This window comes from Phodopus roborovskii, unplaced genomic scaffold (genome assembly GCF_943737965.1).
Source record: "Phodopus roborovskii unplaced genomic scaffold, PHOROB, whole genome shotgun sequence".
Taxonomy (NCBI): domain Eukaryota; kingdom Metazoa; phylum Chordata; class Mammalia; order Rodentia; family Cricetidae; genus Phodopus; species Phodopus roborovskii.
Window position 1 is genome coordinate 7,323,463 of NW_026126448.1, and position 22,579 is coordinate 7,346,041.

The 22,579-nt window shown below is 43.0% G+C and overlaps 1 protein-coding gene across 3 annotated transcripts in view; it reads left to right on the top strand.

Moving 5' to 3' along the window:
- The window catches only part of Eif2b3 (eukaryotic translation initiation factor 2B subunit gamma), a 63,322-nt gene extending 41,463 nt beyond the window's left edge, over window positions 1-21,859 (top strand). For all 3 annotated transcript variants that reach the window (XM_051188551.1, XM_051188552.1, XM_051188553.1), the window contains exons 7-12: window positions 4,211-4,338; window positions 5,559-5,749; window positions 8,391-8,468; window positions 10,572-10,720; window positions 20,820-20,923; window positions 21,697-21,859. In XM_051188551.1, coding sequence (XP_051044508.1) covers window positions 4,211-4,338; window positions 5,559-5,749; window positions 8,391-8,468; window positions 10,572-10,720; window positions 20,820-20,923; window positions 21,697-21,749 — 703 coding nt within the window. In that variant the 3' untranslated portion in view covers window positions 21,750-21,859. The remainder of the gene's footprint in view (window positions 1-4,210; window positions 4,339-5,558; window positions 5,750-8,390; window positions 8,469-10,571; window positions 10,721-20,819; window positions 20,924-21,696) is intronic.
- Window positions 21,860-22,579: the final 720 nt, after the last annotated feature.

Here is a 22,579-nt window from a genome sequence, read left to right on the forward strand (position 1 = left end):
AAGAGTAAGTGTTTCATTCTTGTATTCATATGGAAATTTTTAATCTCCATCAAAGGATCCAGAGAGAATTCCATTGAAATTCAATACAGGACTCTTAGCTTACACAAAAATGTTCAAAGATGTTTAATTTGATCCTTTAAAAATAACATAAGACCATGAACTATGTAGCTCCAGGGTTCATAATTTCCCTTACCTCCCTCAGCCTCTGCTTGTCTCTTGCCTTCGTCCTTATGGTGATTGTGGGTGGTCTGTGTCAGTGTGCTGAGCTTCTTTTAGTGGGGCCTCTGGTAAAGAGCGGGTACTAACATCAGCAGTGAGGGTTATGGTACTGTTCACCCCCCCCCATGCCTCATCTCTCAGAGTATAACTGATTAACCACTTCCACAATCTGTTCCCCTGCCTATTTGACCTGCTTTTTCTCCCTTTCCCTTTCTTCTACCCACTCCACTAATAACTCCCTTAGGTATTAGAAACAGTGTTTACCAAAGCCTAGTACCGCAACTGACATATAAAAGATACATGGCAAATACTAAACAAATTAATTAGTGATAGAAAAGCCTGTGCTAGTCTCTCACCCACCTCTTTTCATTCTCTTTGCTAAATAGATGTCAGCAGGTACTTGCCACCAAGCCTGAGTTCAGTCCTCAGAATCTACATGGTGGAAGGAAAGAACCTACTTCCAAAGGCTGCCCTCTAATTCCCATACACAAGTATGATAAGTACATACACACTCACACATGCAGGCACAGGAGGTGGGGGGGGTACATACACACACTGTAGCTAAGCAAACAAATACTGCTTTAAAAAAAGCACTATGTTAAAGATTCATTAGACAACCTATTGCCTTTTTTTCCCTTTTTACATTTATATATTTGTTGAAAGAGAGTGTGTGTGTCTGTGCCCTACTGAGGCCTGATATGCCCTGATATGGGTGTGGAAGTCTAAGAACGACTTGTAGGAGTTGATTCTCTCTACCATGTGAGTCCTGGGGATGGGATTCAAGCAGGCAGATGAGCCTCTCTGCAGCCCCTGACATACTGTGGTGCCATCAGAAAGCAGCTGCTTCCTGGGAACCAAAAAGGGCAAATGAAGAAGCACTCCAAAGCTCTGGAGTCGGCATTCTGTACATCTGTTAGCTCTGATCTTGTCCTCGGTGTCAGTCTAAGCCGGTCTAATTATATTAAAATAGGTTGAAATTAATTTTGTGGAAATTCTTTAACAGCCATTAGTAAGTACAACTGTTACAGTATTCGGAAGCCTGCTCTTCTGAGTAGATGGAATATAAAGTTCCTTAGGCACTACTTAGTGATAAGAATGAATTCTCAATTTCAGAGAGCCTAAGCTGCATGGTCCTGCCATTCAGAAAGCTGAGGCAGGAGGATTGGCCCCTAGTTCAAGACCAGCCTGGACAGTATTAGAACCTGTCTCAAAAATAAAAAGATCTAAGGGTATATATAATTCAATAGTCGAACGATTGCTTAGTATGTACAAAGTCCTGGGTTCAGTCCCCAGTATGAAATAAATAAATATCAGACATAGTGGCTTATGCTCACAATCTCAGCACTAAGGAGACTGAGGCAAGGGAATCCTAAGTTCTATGCCAGCCTGGGCTACTTGTAAGACTTTGTCTCACAACAGTATGTCCACAGAGCCAGCCATAACAGTAAATCCTGTAATTCTAGCCCTTATAAGGTAGAAGCAAGAGGATCAGGAATTCAAGGTTGTCCTTGGGTAGCCAGTTAAAGGCCAGCGTGAGCTATTAAGACTCTGTCTCCATATAACAAAAAAAAAAGAAAAGAAAAGAAAAAGAAAAACCATCTCCTCACCTGGACATAGGAGCACTTGCCTGTAGTATATCAGCCCAGAAGCTGAGCCAGAGGGACTGCTAGAAGGTGGAAGCCCACCTGGCTCTCCCAGTGGGACAGATAAGCCCATTTCAAAACACCAAAAAGAAGGGAGGTTACTTTGTTTCATTTTGTTTCTTTTTAAAACCTGATCAAAATTCTGGCCTGGAGTTCCTCAATGCCTATGTCAGTTGAAGATCACCTTAAATTGATGATGCTTCCACCTCTACTTCCCAAGTACTTGGATTATAGGCATACACTACCACCACCACCTGCTTATGAAAATCTAAACCCAGGGCCTGATGAATGCTAGGTGAGCAGTCTCCCAACTAAGCTACATTCTCAGCCTGTAAACTAATTTGGTTTTGTTTTTGTTTTTTGGGATAGGGTCTCTTTATTTGGCTTTTGTTCCTTTGTTTGCTTGCTCGGTTGGTTTGGTTTGGATTTTGGTTTTTGGTTTTTTTTAATTTTGCTTTATGGGGAAGTTTGCAAGGGCAGAGGGCAGAAGTGAGGGGATTAGAGATGAGTGGGATCAGGATGTAAAATGTGACTTCCACAAAGAATAAAATTTTTTTTAGAAAAAGAACTACTTAAAAGGCACTCTGGGGCTGGAGAGGTGGCTCAGCAGTTAAGAGCACTGGCAGCTCCTCAAGAGGACCCAAGCTCTGTTTTCAGCATCCACGTGGCAGCTCACAGCTGTCTGGAGCCACAGTTCCAGGGGGTCTTTTGCCCTCTTCTGTCTTCCACAGAAGGTGTGTACACAGTGCACAGACATATATGCAAGCAAAATATCCATGCAACATAAAACCAAAATAAATCTTTTTTATAAAATTGTAAAGACACTGTAATACCAAGAAAAGTATAAGAAATTCAGGACTAATCTAGACCAGGGATGTAATTTAGTGCTTGCTTAAGATGTGTAGGTTCAGCTGGGTGTTGATGGCACTCACCTATAATCCCAGTGCTCGGGAGGCAGAGGTATGAGGATCTCTGTGAGTTCGAGACCAGAACAGGCTCCAAATTTACATAGAAACCCTGTCTCAAAAAAAAAAAAAAAAAAAAAATGTGTAGGTCCTAAATTCACTCTTCAACCACAAAAATAAACAAAACAAAACAGAAAACTAAAAGGAAAAAGGAAGGAGGGAGAGAGGGACAGAAACAATGAGGCCTAAGTGGTAATGCATACCTGTAATCCCATTATGGAGACAGATGCAGAAGAATCATAATTTCTCGACTAGTTTGAAGCAGGACTATGCTACATGAGACTGTCTCAAAAACCCAGAAAGAGTCATGTGTCACTAGAAGGATGGCTCAGCAATTAAGAGCACATGCTACCCCTGCAGAAGACCCAGGTTCAGTTCCCATCACCCATATGGTGGCTCACAACCATTTATAACCCAGTTCCAGGGGATCCAATACCCTCTTTTGAACTCTGCCTGCATCAGTCACATGTGATAAGCATGCATATACAGGCAAAACACTCCTATACATGAAACAAATATTAAAAAAAAAAAAAAAAGGGTCGGGCATGATGTTGCATGCCTTCAATCTCAGCACTCAGGAAGCAAAAGCATGCAAATCTCTGAGTTCCTGGACAGCCAGAGCTACATAAAAAGACCCTGTTTCAAGAAAGGGGGGGAGGGAGGGAGGGTAATATTTGCTGGCAAGATTGCTCAGTGGTTAACAACACTTGCTGGTCTTCCTGAGGACCAGGGCTCAATTCTCAGCACCTCCATGGCAGCTCACAAACATCTGTAACTTCATTCCAAGGGATCTGATGCCCTTTCTTGGCCTCCACACACATGTATGCAGGCAAAACACTGGTACACATAAAGTAAATTAAAAATTTTTAAAAATGTTTTAAGATAGATGCAGCAATATATGTCTGTGATCCCAGCGATGAGGAAGCAGAAACAGAGATGCTCTGAAGCTCACTGGGCATTAAGCCTAGATAAATCAGTGAACTCCAGGTTAGTGAGAGATTCCTTCTCAACAAGCGAGGTGGAAAGTGGGAGACACCTGACATCAACCTCTGTATGCATGTGCACACATACATCATACACACACACAGAGTGGTCTGTTTTCTCCTGGGTGGTTGCCAATGAGGAATCAGAGCACCATGTTATATACTATACTGCCTACATACATGTATAAATATGTACATACATATACATACCATGTAGCTGGGACTTGGTGGAAGACTATTTTCTGGCTTGACCAAGAAGAGGGATTCTTATATTTTTCCCATTCCCATCTTAACCTTAAAAGGAAACCCAGATCTTTGGCTTTTCCTTGAGTACAAATAATGTCTGACCCAGAAGGATCCAGTGAGGTTTCTCATATTTGGCCACTCTCTTTCTTTCTAGGTCAATCACTTCTATCCGAAGTGAACTGATTCCATACCTAGTAAGAAAGCAGTTCTCCTCCACTTCCTCACAGCAGAGGCAGGAAGACAGAGAAGAGGATCTAAAGAAAAAGGAGCTGAAGTCTTTAGGTTGGTGTTCGGTCTGGTGCAGTGAGGCGGGCAGGGGCGTCCCAAGACAGCCAGTGGTTGTCTAGTTTACAGGTGCACTTGATTCAATAGTCAGTTCCTGTACTCTTCAGGGATAGGCTGATCAAGTATCCAGACCCACTGTTTGACTATGTTCCTCACTGCCCATCGGTCTGCAGATTCTCCTTGTGACCTCTCAGTTTCCTGGTTCTTTGGGTGTAGGCAGACCATCTGTCAATGAGCACAGGTGATGACAGCCAGAGGCCAACCAGACTGTCTCCATCATGGGATCTGGAAATGAAATGTCTTGTTTACCCTCAAATCCTTGTGTCCTTGCCCCATTTCTAAATTCACACTGGGTGATGACAGTGTGGCCTGATGGCTGTAGTCACAGACTTAACATCACAGCCCTGGCTCTGACATCTGTTAGCATCAGCTCTGTGACCTGAGGCAGATTACTCAGTCTTTTTACCACAAAATGCAAGGCCTTTAAGATTTGTTAGGCTATTCGGTGGTAGCACAGACCTTGGTTCCCAGCACTCTAGAGGCAGAGGCATACAGATCTCTGTGAGTTCAAGGACAGCCAAGGCTACACAGAGAAACCCTATCTCAAAAAAAAAAGAAAGGAAAGAAAGGAAACTAGAGTAGTGTTGTGACTCAGTGTGGTAACCTTCATATATTTATATCCTTTCATGATCTATAGAGGTCGTCATTTTACTTCTCTTAGTAATGCTTGATTATTATTTTTAGGCTTTTGCTTTGTTTGGGAGATTTGATTTATTGTTGTTGTTTTGAGATGGGGGCTCATTATGTAGATTTGGCTGGCCTGAACTCATAGAGATCACAATGCCAGCCAATCTTGTTTTCAGGACCTTTTCTTAAACATTAATATAGTGCTTACAATATTTTACAATGCTTAAAATTATTTCAAACATATAAGAAAATCCATTGCCTTTTTGACTTGGTCTTTTCAGTTGTGATGGGATTCCTCAGGGTCCAAGCTTACTGATAAGTTTCAAGGGAAGAAGGAAGAAGTATTAGCAATTTGACTGTGTCTCATCCAGGAGGCAGAGACAGAGCCAAAGGGATCTCTGTGAGTTCAAGGCCAGCCGGATCTGAGTTTCAGGCTGTCCAGCACTACATACACCTACATAAAAACCAACAATTGACTTAATCTGTCCCTGTGCCATCTTTCTTATTTACTCTGGATGTTTTCTCTGAAGATATTTACAGTTTTATAAAAAATGACAACACTCTGACCTTGGCTCCTTATGATGCCTGCTGGAACACCTTTCAAGGAGACAAGAGGGAAGATTTTTCTAGATCACAGGTGCGCTGCTATGTCCACATCATGAAAGAGGGTCTCTGCTCTCGAGTGAGCACACTGGGACTCTACATGGAAGCCAACAGGCAGGTGAGAAGATGGGCTAAAGGACTTCCTGCTTTTTGTCTTATGCCTTCATTGGGGACATGGTAACATTCACTGTCTTCACTCCAAAGCCTAGCAAGCTTGGAATGTGAGGGGAAAATCCAAAGACAGGAACTCAGTGGGTTCAAGGAAGGACTGAGATGTCCAGGAAGATGAGCTTTTGAGCTATGGACGCAGCAGCTCTCCTGTTTGGTTCAAAATGGACACTCATATAATAACTACTTCCTGGGTAAGCAGACAAAGCCAAGCATGATGATATAGTCCTGTAATACCAGTCCTCAGTGTGTAAGACATGCAAAATGGAGGCTAGCCTGGGCAAGTTCCAGGCTAACATGGTGGCTCACACCTGAAATCCCAGCACTTTGGAGGCAGCAACAGGAGGATTTTGAGTTAAAGGCCTGCTTGGGTAGTATAGCAAGACCTGTCTGGGGGTGAGGGGGAGGAGGAATAAAACAGATAAATATTGTTGTGTAATCACGTGGTTTGATGAATGATGAAGTAAGCTTCAGAGGAAGCGTCCTCAAAAAAGCAAAAGAACAGCTAGAAATGTAGCCCCATTAGTAACATACAAGAATCCCCGAGCTCAATCCCCAGTACTGCATAAACTGGTGTGATGCCTGTAATTCCAGCACCAGGAAACAGGCAAAAAGATCAGACCAAACTGGGCTACATGAAACCTGTAGCTTTCTTGCTTGTTATATTGTTTGTATTTTTTTTTTAAGGTAAGATGACTTTTAAAAAGACAAAAAAGAAAGACAGGAAGGAAGAAAGAAAATTGAGTAACCAGATGACTCAAGGAATTGTCTAAAACATGCTAGGAAGGGATCTTCTCAAAGATAAGCCAGGTCTTAGTGATGGTGTAGAGAAAGAAGGTTATGGGTATGGAGGGATCTTCATAGTCTTAGAAGCACAGGATGGGGCTGGAGAAATGGCACAGGTTAAGAAATGGCACCAGTTGCTCTTCCAGAGGTCCTGAGTTCAATTCCCAGCAACCATATGGAGGCTCATAACCATCTGTAATGAGATCTGGAGCCCTCTTCTGTCATGCAGATATATATGCAGACAGAACACTGTGTATTTAATAAAGAAATAAATCTTAAAAATGAAAAAAAAAAGCATGGGAGGAAAGAAAAATGAAACTAGGGAGAAGTGAAGCATTGAGGTAAAAGTAGGAAAAGTTAGTTGGAATGAGGTAATAAAAACTACTAAACAGGGCAGTGGTGGCACACACCTTTAGTCCCAGTCCCTGGAGGCAGATACAGGCAAATCTCTTTAGTTCAAAGGCAGGTGGTCTTCAGAGTGAGTTCCAAGACAGGCAGGACTACACAGAGAAACCCTGTCTCAGAAATAATAATAACAAAAAAAAAAAAAGACTAGCTACTGGCATTGTTCCTGGTAGAACTGTCACTGGGATATATAACTATATAACTGGGATGTAAGAATGACATTAAAAAATACTGTTGAAAACAGACTGAATCTTCAAGACTCTTCATAGGCAGGGTGGTGGCATTCAGGAGGTAGAGATAGGTGGATCTATATGAGACATTCAGAGACCCTGTCTCAGATAATAACAAAAAGACTCATACTAGATGGTGTGTAACCTCAGCCCCAATCCTTAAGCTGCCTTCGGTTTGGAATGATTATAAATCCAAGGAAATCCCAAACCAGAGAGCTATAAGAAAACACAGTGTTCCCCACTCTTACTCTGAACTAGACCTCAGTCTGGTCTAGAAGCAGGTCTAGGCTGAGCCTGGAAAGACATCCATCCTCTGGTGTGTGTCTGGCCTGTGCAGCAGATAGGCACACAGGGCCTTGACTGGAGGGCCATAGGGGAAAACGAGTGACACTGTACCCAGTGCTAACAAGACCTGTTCCCTACTAGCATGGCTAACACATACAGTGCTTTGTACAACTGACCTGTGTTCTCTATGCTGGAGAATCACAGATACATGTACTCTGTTCCTTCCAAGTAAGTTAATAGCCAAATCGCCTTGTACCTTTAACCTGCTTTTCATTTCTCATTCTTAGGCAAAAATAGTGTAAACTTATTTTTCTCATTTTCCTTGGAAGGAAGTGGACTCTTTCTCTTGGTTTGTTTGTTTGTTTGTTTGTTTAGTTAGTTAGTTGTTTGGTTGGTTGTTTGGTTGGTTGGTTGGTTGGTTGGTTTTTCAGGACAGAATTTCTCTGTAGGTTTACAGACTATCCTGTAACTCACAGAGGTCCACCTGCCTCTGCCTTCTGAGTGCTAGGACTAAAGGCGTGCACCACCACTGCCTGGCTTACATAGACTCTTGAGTCAGTCCTGACTATAGTATTTGTCTAACATTGTCTTCTCCCATGGTACATGTCCACAGTAGTCCAGGAGGACCCTCTAAGCAGGGTTCTTGGTATTCCATGTCCCATTTGACCTCCTTACCCATGAAATGTTAGAAGAATATCTGGGCTCAGTGAGGCCTCTTGGAAGCTGCTGTATATGCAGTCCTGTTGTGGAGAAGCATAGCAGCTTCTCTGCTCCCTTATCAGACACAACTGGCTGATAGCCTCGTCCCTGACAGGGTATTGGGCTCTACCTAGAGTGTTTTTTAGGTGTTTTCACATCTTTACAGTCCAAACTTCTTTCCTAAAGGTACCCAAATTGCTATCTGAGCTTTGTCCAGAGGAGTCAATGATCCACCCGTCAGCCCAGATTGCCAACAGACACCTGGTAAGTACTGGTATAAACAGGGCACAGGCAGGACCATCTGAGGGGCACTGGAACTTGTTGAGAATTTAAATTGGAACCCATCAACTCTAGACCCCATTAGCACAAGGTAAATCCCATCTCCATCTTGGTGGTGGTAGAGTCTCACTTAAAAAGGCTGGCAGAATAGCTCATTAGGTAAAACTATGTCCTACTAAACCTGACAGCCTGAATTCAATCCCTGGAATTCTCATGCTGGAAGGAAAGAAATGACTTTTTTAACAAGGTGTTCTCTGACTTCCATGCACATGTCATAGCATGTACACATGTGTACACATACACACAAATAAATCTAAAAGATTTCTTAGCAGATGTGGTACATCTATAATGTCAGCATTAGAGCAGCTTACGTGGGGAGATCATGAGTTCAAATCCTGCTATGCAATGCTAGCCTGACAAAGAGCAAGATCCTGTCTCTGGCTGTCATGTAACTTGCCATGTAGTGAAAAAGAGAGCTGGCATTATAGTTTAGTGGTAGAATGCTTGCTCAGCATATATGAATCTCTGGGTCCAATCTCCAGTATTGTACAAATATGAAGTACTCTAAAGCCAGATGTAGTGGCATTCAGGGGGCTGAAGCAGGAAGAACATGAGCTCTAGGCCAGCCTGCTATAGTAAATAGCTAGTTGGGTGCAAGTTTAGTGTTTCATAGTAAGAACTTGTCTCCAAAAGCAATAAAAAGGAGGAAGAGAGTCCAGCGGTGGTGGCAAATGTTTTCAATCCCAGTACTCAGGAGGCAGGGACAGTCAGATTTCTTTAGTTAAGGCCAGCCAGGACTACACAGAGAAACTATCTCAAGAAACCCCAAAAAGGTTGGGGGTGGGTGATGGAGGGCATGGTGCCACATGCCTTAATTCTAACCAGGTCTACATAGCATGTTCCAAGCTAGCTGGGGCTACATAGTAAGATCTTACCCCTTTCCCTTCCTCCCCCCACAAAAAAAAAAGAGAGAGAGAGAGAGAGAGAGAAAGAAAGAAAGAGAGGAAGAGACTTCCTGAGGCCCTGAATGGCACTGCATATCTAGAATCCAAGCAGTGGATGGAAGTCAGAGACAGGAAGATTGCAAGTTCCAAGCCAGCCTGGGCTATATCATAAGACCTGTCTCTAAAAAAGAGGACAAAGAGTTCCAGGTCAAGTGCTGACCCTATAAACAAGAGTCCGGGTGGTGGCAAACTTAGAACAACAGCTTTCAGTCTTTTTGTCCTTCTAATTTCCAGTTTGAACATTTACTCAAAAGAGGAAATCTAAATACTCTTTATGGTAGTGTACATGTATAAATTTATTTTTATTTTTGGGTTTTTGTTTTTTTAGCACTCTAGCTTGATTAGCCTCAAACTCAAGAAATCTGTGTGCCTCTGCCTCCCAAGTGCTGGAATTAAAGGTGTGGGCCACTATGCTTAATTTGTAATTTAATACTGGCAGACAACGGAGGCAGGGGGATAAGAAGTTGGAGGCCTGGGGAGGGTGTGTGGTGGTAGTGTATGCCTTTAATCCCAGTACTTAGAAAGCAGAGGCAGGTGGATCTCTGTGAGTTCCAGGCCAGCCTAGATTACAAAAGGAGTTCCAGGACAGGCTCCAAAGCTGCACAGACAAACACGGTCTAAAAAAACAAAAAGAAGTTGGAAGCCAACCTGAGCTAAGTATACAAATATGTGAGTGAGTGCATACATATGTCTGATTTGATGTTTTTTTTTTTTTTTTTTTTTTTTTTTTTTCTTGGAAGAAAAGGGCCCATGCTTCAGTGTTAGTTGGAGCTGGTGTTGGAAAAGATGTTTGATCTTTGGGTCTTGAGAAATAGTACTAGTCATCCCCCTATGTTGTATCTATGGAAAGATCCCATTAGATTCCAGCTCAAAAGATGAGGGGTTATTTATAGTTGGTAGAGATAGATGGATAAGGTTTCTTTCTTTCTGTGTCGCCCTGGCTGTCCTGGAGCTAGCTATGTAGACCAGGCTGGCTGGCCTCAAACTCACAGAGAATTCCCTGCTTCTGCCTCCAGAGTGCTGGGATTAAAGGTCTGTGCCACCACCTCCCGGCTTGGACAAGATTTCTATTTGCCTTTTTCAGGTTGAAGTTGACAGTCTCATTGGGCCAGATACACAAATTGGAGAGAAGTCATCTATTAAACGCTCAGTCATTGGCTCATCCTGTGTCATACAAGATAGAGTGGCTGTTACCAATTGCCTTCTCATGAACTCTGTCATCGTGGAAGAAGGGTATGTCTCCCTCTGTGCCCATGTGAGGCAAAGCTTCTGGTACCCCTAGGAGCTTTGTCAGACTCACCCAGCCCAGCAAAGGGTTCTCACATTGGGGACAGGAAGGGAAGAAAATTAGCACCTTTGAAGTTTGGTTTTGCTTCCATAATGAAGTGAACGTAAAACATCACTAGCACCCTCCCTCGGGTAAAACAGTGTACTCCTACGGGAAGCTGCCTTCTCTTCCTTGGGGTTCTGCTTCATGAAGATGACCCCAGTAGTGAGCCCTTTGCAGTGCTACAGTGACACCATGCCAGTGCCTAAGTGTCACTTCCCCTGCCTTCATGCCCCAGAGCTGCCTGGAGGCAGCGGCATGAGAGGAGTGGCCATAAAAGCCATACAGTACTTTGACAACAAGCTTTTCTGCAAATTTTGGCTTTAGCCCAGGCTGGTCTAGAACTTGCTATGTATCCCTGTCTGAAGCATCCTCTTTCAGTCCCCAGATGCTTCGATGATAGGCATCCAGTACCATTCCCAGCATGCCTAATCTTTTGACATTGTGATACAACATTGTCATCTACAAAGTTCACACTCAAAAACTACACCACTGGGGCTTGGGAAATGGCTTAGTAGCTGTGCCAGTGTGAGGACCTACATTTGATTCCTCAACACTTACATAAAAGCCAGGGATGGCCACATGTGCCTTTAATGCCAACATTGGGAAGGGATAGATGAATCCTGGGAAGGTAATAGCCAGCTTGCCTAGCTGGAACAGTACTTCCGGTTCAGAGAAAGACCTTGTGTCAAGGGAATAAGGCTGAGTGAGAGAGAACAGAAAAGTCCCCATAATCGTTAACACTTCCATGTTTGAAGTCGAAAGCTGGGGTCCAGAGGGATGGCCCTGTGGTTAAGAGCATTCATTGCCCTTCCAGAGGACCCATGTTTGGTTCTCAGCATCCACGTCTAGCAGTTCACAACAGTTCAGAAGAGTTAATGCCCTTCTCTGGTCTCTGCAGGCTCCACATACATGTGTGCATGTTTACACAGACATCCACATATATAAAAAATAAAGACTTAAAAAGTAAAAGTCTAGGGCTAGGGGTATAGTTGATTGAGTGCTTGTCCAGCATATATGCACAAGGCCCCTGGGTTTAATCCTAGCACCACATAAAATTGAGTATGAAGCAGGAGGATCAAGAATCAAAATCATCTTCAGCTACATAGGAACTCAAGACCAGCCTGGAATGCATGAGACTTAGCCTCAAAACAACAAAAGATAAACCTTTTGCTGAAACTATATTTAAGACAACTTAAAGAAGCATGGTTCCTCACCAACACAGTAACACACTCCTATAATCCTAGGACTTCAGGAGCCAGAGGTGAGGCAGGGGCAGGTAGAGCTCTGTGAATTTAGGACCAGTCTAATGTAATGGTGAGTTCTAGGTCAGCCAGGGGTACACACTGAAACTCTATCTCTTATGCTTTCTCTTTTTTTTTTTTTTTTTTTTTTTTTTTTTTTGAGACAGGGTTTCTCTGTGTACTCTTGACTGTCCTGAAACTCACTCTGTAGAACAGGCTGGCCTCAAACTCACAAATACCCGCCTGTATCTGTCACCTAAGTCATGGGATTAAAGGCTGCAAAAGCAAAATTTAAAAAAAAAAAAAAAAAATTTTTTTTTTTTAAATCACTGGGCTGGCTCATGATAGTAGCAGATTCTGAGCATTCAAAAGGCAGAGACAGGAGGATCCATAGTTAGAAGACAGCCTGGACTACATTGTGTCCAGAATGAGATGGGGGTGGGGGGAGACACAGCACTCCATTGGGCTGAATATGTGGGGTGGGGAGCTCTTTCGGTGTTTGTTTGTCTTGAAAGGGAACCAGCTGGCCTTGAATCCTAGCTTCAACTTTACTTCAGTTGCCCAAATAGTCCTGTGTCACCACACCCAACTCTTCACAAAACCCTGGAGAAAACTGGTACTTTTAGAGTTCAGACAGTGACTGACTGGGCAGGAAAGAATCTTAGTAAAAAAGTGCTTGCCCTTGGAGCAGGAGGACCTAAGTCTGATATACAGAGTTTAAGTTAAAAAGGGGAGGGCTAGAAAGATCATTTGGCAGTTAAGAGCACTGGTTACTTTTCCAGAGGGCCCCAGTTTGAATCCTAGTACCCACGTGACAGTAAGGCAGGTGGATCTCTGTGAGTTTAAAGTCAGCCTGTTTTAAATAGCAAGTTCCATGCCAGCCAAGGTTGCAAAGTTAAAAGCGTATCTCCAAAAAAAAAAAAAAAAAAAAAAAAAGGAAAGAAAGAAACGGTGGTGGTGCAGAGTTTAATTCCGGCACTCGGGAGGCAGAGGCAGCAGATCTCTGTAGTTCGAGGCCTGCCTGGTCTACAAGAGCTAGTTCCAGGACAGCCACCAAGGCAAGAGTATTAGAACAAGATAGTGCATATCTCTACTCTCAGCACTTTGAAGGCTGAAGCAGGAAAATCATTCCATTCATAACCAGTATAAGCTAAAAGGAAGATCCTGCCTCAAAAAAAAAAAAAAATATATATATATATATATATACATATGTATATATATATATTTGGACCACAAAGGACTAATGACCAGGAAGGCCATGAGGGATCACCCAATCCTGCTAATTAGCATCTGGTGATAAGATCACATATCTTTCATCCCATATGAATTTTTCTCCATTATTTTGGGGGTCATTTAGTTTTAATGATTACCTATGATAAACTTGAAAGGGATAATTAAAATTCAGAACTGAATTTTGATTGCCATTCTGTTATTATGTCTGGACTGAATGCCAAAGTGGTGCATACGTTTATTTAGAAGGAACTTTCTCATACTCCCAGTGAGCTTGTTTCTGCCCGCAGTTGTGGGCTCAAAGGTCTTGTGGACAGTGGGTTGGATACCTGCCCACGGTCCTCGGGGCTTAAGAGAAGTTACTAGGACCACCTTGGGGAAAGTGTAGGTAAGACCTTTCTGAGAAAATTCCTGCTTATTTTTCTCATCTTCTGCCACTTTCTATGACAGCTGAGAGTCAGGAATCAAAAGTTTAGTGTAGGGCTGGGCAGATGGCACAGTGGGTAAAATGCTTGCTGTGTAAGCTTGAAGACCTAAGTTTAGATCCTTCAAATCCATGTGGATAAGACCTGATAGCCCCTGTCTGTCTGTAATCCCAGAGCTTCCTCAACAAGACTCAAAGAACAGACAGAAATCCTCAGAATCTCATAAGCCAGCCGCCTGGCATCAACAAAGAGCCACAGAGACCATGTCTAAAAGGAAGATAGATGGCAAGGACCGGCATCCATGCTGCCCTCTGACTGCTGCTGCACAAACATGCCACACTCGTCTCGTACACATAAATGTACGCACGAGTAAATTGTATGGAGAAAAGGTAGAGGGGACTGGATAAATGTCATATACACAAAACAAACAAACAAACAAATAAAAATATAATAGTTTTAAAAGTTAGTCTTGCCAGGGCCAAAGAGATGGCTCAGTGGTTAAGAGCACTGGCTCCAGAGGTCCTGAGTTCAATTCCCAGCAATCATATGGTGGATCTGATGCCCTCTTCTGGCATACAGATGTACATGTAGAGAGAGCCATATATATAATATATGTATATATATTATATAAACATATATACTAAAAGCCAAAAAAATACAACTTAATCATCAAGGCTTTAATTTACTGTCTGTCTCCTTAGTCCCCTTCAACTACATCTGTATTGCCTCTTAATGCAAGGTGGATAACATCAAAGCAGTGTCCAATCCCATCTTCAGTATAAGCAATCTGGAAATCAGGATTTTTCCTGGGTTTTCTATACTATCTATAGTAACCAAATTAGCCCTCAAAACCAAACAAGCTATTCCTGTTTCTCATTCTCATTATTACCTTAAGCATAGCCTGCAAGCTCCCTCAGCTGATTGGCCCATACAATGAATCCTTGTTTTTCTATCCTTAACCCCCATTCTACCTGCTTTTCTTTTTGTGGTGATAGGGATTGAACCCAAGGCTTTACACATGCTACCAAGGGTTCTGCCACACAGCAGTATCCTTGTTTGTTTGTTTGGGGTCTAGTCTAATAAAGCCCAGGCTGACCTTGCACTTAGTGCATAGCATTGCAAATATGTACCCCAGTTCTTGATGTTTTGTTTTGGTGTGTGTGTGTTTACATTTGAATATAGGTACGCAAGGAATCATATTTCTCTGAAGCTGGAGTTACATACTGTTGTGAGCCACCTGGTGTGGGGCCTGGAAACAAACTGCAGTCCTCTGAAAGAGCAGCATATGCTTTTACTTGCTGAGCCATCTCTACTCTGGCTTGTTGTTTAATGATGTGTACAGCAAAAGTCCCTGCGGCTGGAGTTACAGGTGGTTTTGAACCATTCAGTTTTGATATTGGAAACCTAATTCAGGTCCTCTGCAATAGTAGTATGAACTTGTGGCCTCTGCATCATCTCATCAGCCCCTCATCTTCTCTTTACTTTTTTTTTTTTTTTTTTTTTTTTTTTTTTTTTTGAGGCAGTGTTTCTCTGTGTAGTCCTGGCTGTCCTGAAACTCAGTTTGTAGACCAATTTAGCCTCAAACTCAGAGATCTGCCTGACTCTGCCTCCCAAGTGCTGAGATCAAAGGCATGCACCACCATCGCTGTCCTTTACTTTTTATTTTAAGATAGATTCTGTCTAAGTTGCCCAAGCTGGCCCTGACTGGCTTAGTAGCCCAAATGATCTTTTAAAGAGATCTTCCTGCTTGAGTTTCCCAAGTAGCTGGGATTATAGGTCTGTGCTACCAGGCCCAGCTTCTAGTCTCCCTTATTCAGGACATTCCTAACTCTTTAATATTGCATTGTTTTTGTTTTGTTATAGACAAGGTCTCCATCTATAGCCCAAGCTAACCTACAACTCATTTTGGAGCTAAAGATGGCTTTGAACTCCTAATCCTCCTGCTTTCACCTCCCAAGTGCTGGAATTACAGTCATAAGACACCATGCTCACTTTAGAATGAACTTTCTTAAAATTAAGTGTGTTTGGCAAGCAGTCCTTCTTGGCTCTTTCAAAATCACTGCAGTGCTGGACATGAATCTCAGTGGCACAATACTTCCCCAGTGTGTGCAAGAGCCTGAGTTCAATTTCCAGCATCAGAAGGGAAAGAAGACAAGAAAGTCACCCTTTCAAAAAGGAAGAAGGAGGCATTCACCTTTAAGCTCAGTACTTGGGAGACAAGCAAGCAGATCTCTGTGAGTTCGAGGCCAGCCTAGTCTGCAGCATGAGTTCCAGAGCAGGTGCCACAGCTACAGAGAAACCCTGTCTCAAAAAAACAAAAAGGAAGGAAGGAGGGAGGGAGGGACATACAGACGGACAGACAGTTGAGACAAATGGTCAGAAAAAAGCTTTGAGTCTTCACAGGGACACTGAGCAGAAGCCTGAGGCTTTCCATCAATCAACCTCCTTTCCCCAGTAGTATCTACAGTCTCTACACGATAACTAATACATCTCACAAGTTATACATAAACTAGGGAAGATGATCTATAAAAGAGGCTCCTGAAGACCCTGATTAGAACTGCTAAACAATAGGAAAAGCAAGCCATGGGTTGTTGCAGAAATCTAACCTCAGTCATTTCAGCCACTTCCTTCCAGTGATGGTTCCCACCCACATCAGATTCCATTTAGTAGTCTTTAATTATGGCTTTGTCAACAAAGGAAGCAGCTCTCACTCAAAGGAATAAAGATGTAGTTTATTTTGGAGCCAAATATGACTGGCCATGGTCCTGGAACATAGATTTGGGTCTCCCCAAATAAACACGTTCCAATGAGGTTGCAATTCTGTGAACTTTCTATAGTAACAGAACAAAGAAAGGCATAAATTAAAACATGTTTCCATTATGTTAGTGGCTATGTTGGGTAGGCAGGTTACAGCAAGGCCGGGAGAACTCTGCATGGGCATTAATGCTGCCGGACAGCGTCCTTCCTTTGCTGGAAACTCGGGTTTGTTAAGTTAATACATTCCAAAGGTTTGTATCTGTTAGTCACAGGATGTCAGGTTCAACACAACAGTGGGCAAGAACTAAAGATAGCCTAAAATAACTTGTAATTAGCCTCTAGACCTGCAACATTCCAACCTCTCCACATCACTGAGGTTCTAATCAGTCAACCCCACAGCTTTTTGCAGGAATCCTCACTTACAGCTTCTTGTGTCCCACTGACTGTCCGTCCACCATGATTTTAGGATCTCAACTACTGATAGGAAGTGTGCATTGCTACTACCTGCAGACTTTGTTTTGGCTGAGTAGAGACCCGTCTGTCTCTGGAATTCGTGTGTATAAAGCATCCTGCGCCTTCCTTATTACCCTCTGTAGGGGATTTCCCAAAGGATATGGAGCTACTATAACTGCTGACTGTGATGCTTTGCAGTTTGGACAAGTTGCAAAGTTCTGGATTGTACCTTCTGGAACACCCACTGTATGTATTCCGAGACTGCCAAAAAGCAAACTAATACTTGTCCTATTCATACCACCCACAGAGATGCTTCAGCCTAGGATAGGCTTTAGCCCTCCCTAGGAATGGAGATAGAATAGATAGCCGGTTTCCTGTTTGACTCAGGTCTGCCATCTGAAGCAGTAAAGCTCTCTGAATGCTGACAGAGCACCGTGTGCTTTGGGTGCCCATTCGTGCTCAGGAGATCATCTGTAGACTGTTCTGGAGTTTGGCTCCAGGTCAAAATTCTAATTCCTTACATGAATGAGCTGCATCCCTAGACTTCTGAGTTGTATGAGAGACTGGCTGTTATGTAGCAGAATCCTGCCCAACATCCTTCCTGTGGCATCAGCATTTCTGTATGGGTATGGGCCATTCTCATTGAAGGTTCAACCTCAGCTGGGCAGCAGTGGTGCACACCTTTAATCCCAGCACTCGGGAGGCAGGGGCAGACACTCTGAGTTCCAGGACAGCCGGGGCCATTACAAAGAGAAACCCTGTCTCATAAAAAAAGAAAAGAATGTGTATCTAGTATCAGGCAGAACTGGATTTGAATATGTTGTTTAGCAGCTACATAGTTTAGAATAAATAATTTAAATTCTCTAAATCTGTTACTTCATCTGTAAAATTTATGTCATATAAAAATAGTATTCAGAGAATCACCTAGATTCTCTAAAATCACCTAGATGTTTTTTCTAAATATGTAAGGTTCTCCTCCTGGACCTACTAAAAAAATTGATGGAAGCCAAGACAAAAGATGTTCTTGTTTTATATGTTGTTCATAAAATATTTTTTTAAAGACAGGATTTTTCTGTGTAACAGCCCTGGCTATCTTGGAACTCGATTTGTAGACCAGGCTGGCTTCAAACTCACAGAGATCTGACTGCTTCTGCCTCCTAAGTGTTGGGATTAAAGTTGTGAACCACTGCACAGCAAAATAATTTTTTTTATTATTGTGTGTGCTGTGTGCATAGTGGGAACCAGGTTGGGGTGGGGCCATGTATCAGGACATATAGAGGTCAGAGGACAACTTTCTGAAACCAGCTCTCTCCTTTCACCTTTACATGGGTTCTGGGAATTGAACTCAGACCTCCAGGTTTGCAAAGCAAGTGCCTTTACACACTGAAGCATCTCGCTGACCCTGCCCAGATGATTTTTCAGATGAAACAGCTAGGTATTACTGTAATATGCAGTCTGTTTAGCATAGTACCTGGCATAGGTGTGTAATAAAATGTTTGTGATGATTTTCAAAAGGACCTTTCTGCTAGTCGTGGTGGGCATACCATTAATACCAGCATTTGGTGGATCTCTGGTCTACATAGTGAGTTCCAAGACAGCCAGGGCTTTGAAGAGAGACTCTGTCTCAAATTTTAAAAAATTAAAAGACTTTTTCCAGCTGTTAAGATTGCTCAGCTGGTAAGAGTGCTTGCTGTGCAAGCCTGAGGGCCTTCGTTCAGTCCCTAGAACCCACAGTGAAAGAAAAAAAAAAACAACTCTCAACACTTGCCATGGCACTATACACATCATACACACACACGTTAATAACAATTTCCTTAAAGACTGTTCTCCCACCTCACAGTCTTCAGGAGACACAGAGGTAGTGTCTGAATTCAGACAGCAAGAGCCAGCACTGCTTTTGAGAGTGTTTAGGGCCTGCAGCAGCTTCTGGCAGTGTGGAGTAAAGAGCAGTCTCTCACGGATGCAGTGCAGCGCTAAGGACTGAGCCAGGGATTTCCACATGCTAAGCAAGTGCTCTGCAACTCAGTAATACTGCCCAAACCACCCCCCTTTCCTCCTTTATTTTGATACAGGGCCTCACTAAGTTGCCCAGACAGGGCTTGATCTCACTCTATAGCCAAAGGCGGCCCTGAACTTGTAGTCTTTTGGTTTAGCCTCCTGAGTAGCTGAGATAACAAGCACAAGCTAATCCATCTTTGTGCTAGGGATGCATTTCAGTGGCAGAGTGCTTGCACCATGTATGAGGCCCTGAGTTCAATCCCCAGCACTGCCAACGTGTGTGTGTGTGTGTGTGTGTGTGTGTGTGTGTGTGTGTGTGTGTGTGTGTGTGTGAGAGAGAGAGAGAGAGAGAGAGAGAGAGAGAGAGAGAGAGCACCAGCAAGACAGCTTAGTAGGTAAGAGCTTCTGTCGTTAAGCCTGAGGACCTGCATGGTGGAAGAAGAGAACCGACTCCCTCAAATTGTCCTCTTATTCCACACAGCCCCTCCCAAACAAAGCTTAAAGAACAATAGTGAAGCTGGGCCAGGTAGTACATGCCTTTTAATCCCCGCACTCAAAAACAAAACAAAAACAGAAAACAATTAATTAAAATGTATGCACATACATCTTTCCTTTCCCATCTCTGAGGGAATATTATTTTGTTTAACTAGAGTCTGTGATAAGAGCTTTAGGAGACAGTTGTTTACATAGTTGATCATCTCCCCCAGGGTTTCTTTCTGTAGCCCTGTATGGCCTTGAACTCACAGATTCTCTTGCCTCTCCTAAGTGCTGGGATTAAAGGTATGGCTACTATGCCCAGCCAGGAAGATTCTTAATTTCTGAGCCCCAATGATATTTGTCATATGATCCTAGATAAGAAAGCTTAATAGGTGAACCTACAGACCATCCTCAGATTCCACCCTATACCAAGGAGAATTTGAACAGAAATTATACCCAAGATTCTGGGTACCGAGAGAATTAAAGTCAAGCTAGATGCCTGGCATAGTAGCATACCCCTTTAATCCCAGCACTGGGGAGGCAGAAGCATGTAGATTTCTGTGAGTTCCAGGCCACCCTGGTCTACATAGTGAGTTTCAGGACAGCCAGAGCTACATAGTTAGGGTTGGGGTTAGGGTTAGGTGTGTATGATTAAGATAGGAATGGCTGCATATGTCTGTAATCCCAGTACTTATGTGTCTGGGGAAGGAAGATCATGAGTTCCAGGCCAGCCTGGAACGCACAGCAAGACCTTGTCTCAAAATGAAAAGAACTTGGGCCAGCGAGATGGCTAGTGATTAAAGACACATTCCACCAAACATGACCAGAGTTCTATATCCAGAGAGAACCAACTCTCAAAAGCTAGCCTCTGACCCCTACATACACTGTGACACATGTATGACCCCCCACCCACAAATAATGTAATACATTTTAGAAAGTAATTTAGAAAGTAAAAAGAACTTTGCTTTTCACTTTTTTGCTTTGCTTTTTGCTTGTGTTTACATATACCCATAATCTCAGCACTTGGTAATTAGAGGCAGGGGGATCAAGAGTTCAGTATCATTTTTGGCTACATAGTGAGTTCAAGGCCAGCCTGGACTGTATAAGACCCTGTCTCAAAATGGGAGGCTGACACATTGTTCAGTGGTAAAGAGTTTGTCCAACAAGTTCAAAGCACTAGATCCATCCCCATTACAAAAAAAAAAAAAAGATGGTGAGAAGTCAAATAATTGTGAACATAGCCCCCTGTGAAATTCTCTAAAGCTATTATTCTGTCTCCAACACTAACTTGAGACATACAGTAACCCATAGGATTGATCAGCAGTTCTCAGCCAAAGAGAAAAGCCTGTGCTCCCAGACAGTGGCTTGCTGACGAAGCCCTGGGTACGCTAACGACTGCTGCATTGGCTCCTGTGTTACAGAAGCAGAATTGAGGGCAGCGTCATCTGCAACAACGTGGTGATTGAGAAAGGTGCGGACATCAAGGACTGTCTGATTGGAAGTGGTCAGAGGATTGAAGCCAAAGGTAAGCAACACCCCAAGTTAAGAGTCGTGGAAGCCTTGAACACCACAGGATAAGACATTTTAAGAGAGAGGCCATTCACATGTTATAATTCATATTGTTATATTTATGTTTTATTGTTAGTTGTTAGTCTCTGGGTCTGATTTGTAAATTTTATTATAGGTGTGTACTTATAGAAAAATGAGCTGAGAGTTGGCAGCAATGGTTAAGAGCACTGGCTGCCCTTCCAGAGGACCACAGTTTGGTTCCCAGCATCCCAGCATCATAACCCTCTGTAACTCTAGTCCAGGGGATCTGATGCCCTCTACTGACCTCTGTGGGCACCATGTATGCATGTGGCATACATACATACATACGTACATACATTCATACATGGAGGCAGGTAAAACATCCATACTCATAAAATAAATAACATTTTGTAAAGCATAGTGTACACCAGGCAGTGGTGTTCATGCCTTTGATCCCAGCACTCAGGAGACGGGCAGGCGGAGTGAGTACCAGGGCTACAGAGAAACTCTGTCATGGGGGGAGCATAATATATATAGGGTTGCTTGGGGAAACTCTATTCATCTTTTAATGATGTTTTAACCAAACTCCATAATCTTGGTATGTGAGTTTCCTCGAAGCCAGGCATACAGAGTCATCCTTATATAAGGAGATGCTCTTGCATAGACCCTTTTGAAAAGAATATTGTCCTCTCTAGAAGCAGCTGGATTTGAAATGGTAACTCTTGCTGCCAGTTCCATGAAAACCTTTTCTCTCTTTGTTTTCTGTAGCTAAACGAATGAACGAGGTGATTGTGGGAAGTGACCAGCTCATGGAGATCTGAGTCCTGAAAAGCCTGGCCCCTTCCTTTTGGCCCCAAAACTGTAGATGTTGGCTGGCCCACCTGTTTGACTCTGTATTTATTTTTCAATAAAGAAGAATTTCCAAACTGTAGGTGTAGCTCCGTAGCTTGCCTCCAATGCACAAGTCCCTAGGTTCAAGCCCTACACTGAAAACAAAAAGAAAGAAAGACTTCCAAAGGCAGGCATTAAAGTCCCAGGTTCCTGGCATATGGATTTCAGGTATAGTATAACAGTGTGTTTGGGGATTGTCTATTAAGTCTACTAAGAGCAAGAGAATGAAGGCAACACAATGGGCTAGGTCTTGTATGCCAAGATTCACAGACAGAAAGCAGCTGTCCAGCGGCTTCTTTGATGATTATTTCTTACTGGCCAACCAAGCTTAGTATGTGAAGTGTCTTCTGTGTGAGGCTGAGCATGGTAACACATACCTGTAACCCTAGCACTAAAGGTGGAGGCAGGATGATCAAGAATTAAAAGGCGGTCAGGCGGCGGTGATGCACGTCTTTAATCCCAGCACTGAGGAAGCAGAGGCAGGCAGATCTTTGTGAGTTCAAAGCCTGATCTACAAAAATGAGTTCCAGAACAGCCAAGAAACCTTGCCTCGAAAAAAAAAAAAAAAAAAAAAAAAAAAGAGTTAAAAGCCATCCTCAGGTGACTTTGAGGCCAGCCTAGACCAACCTACATAATTCACTCTCTCAAAAAAGAACTAGAATAAGGCTAGCAAGAAGGGTTAGCCAGTAAAGACCCATGGCACTCATAGCTGGTAACCTCAGTTCCTCCTTGGAACCCACATAAAGTTATATACACACAT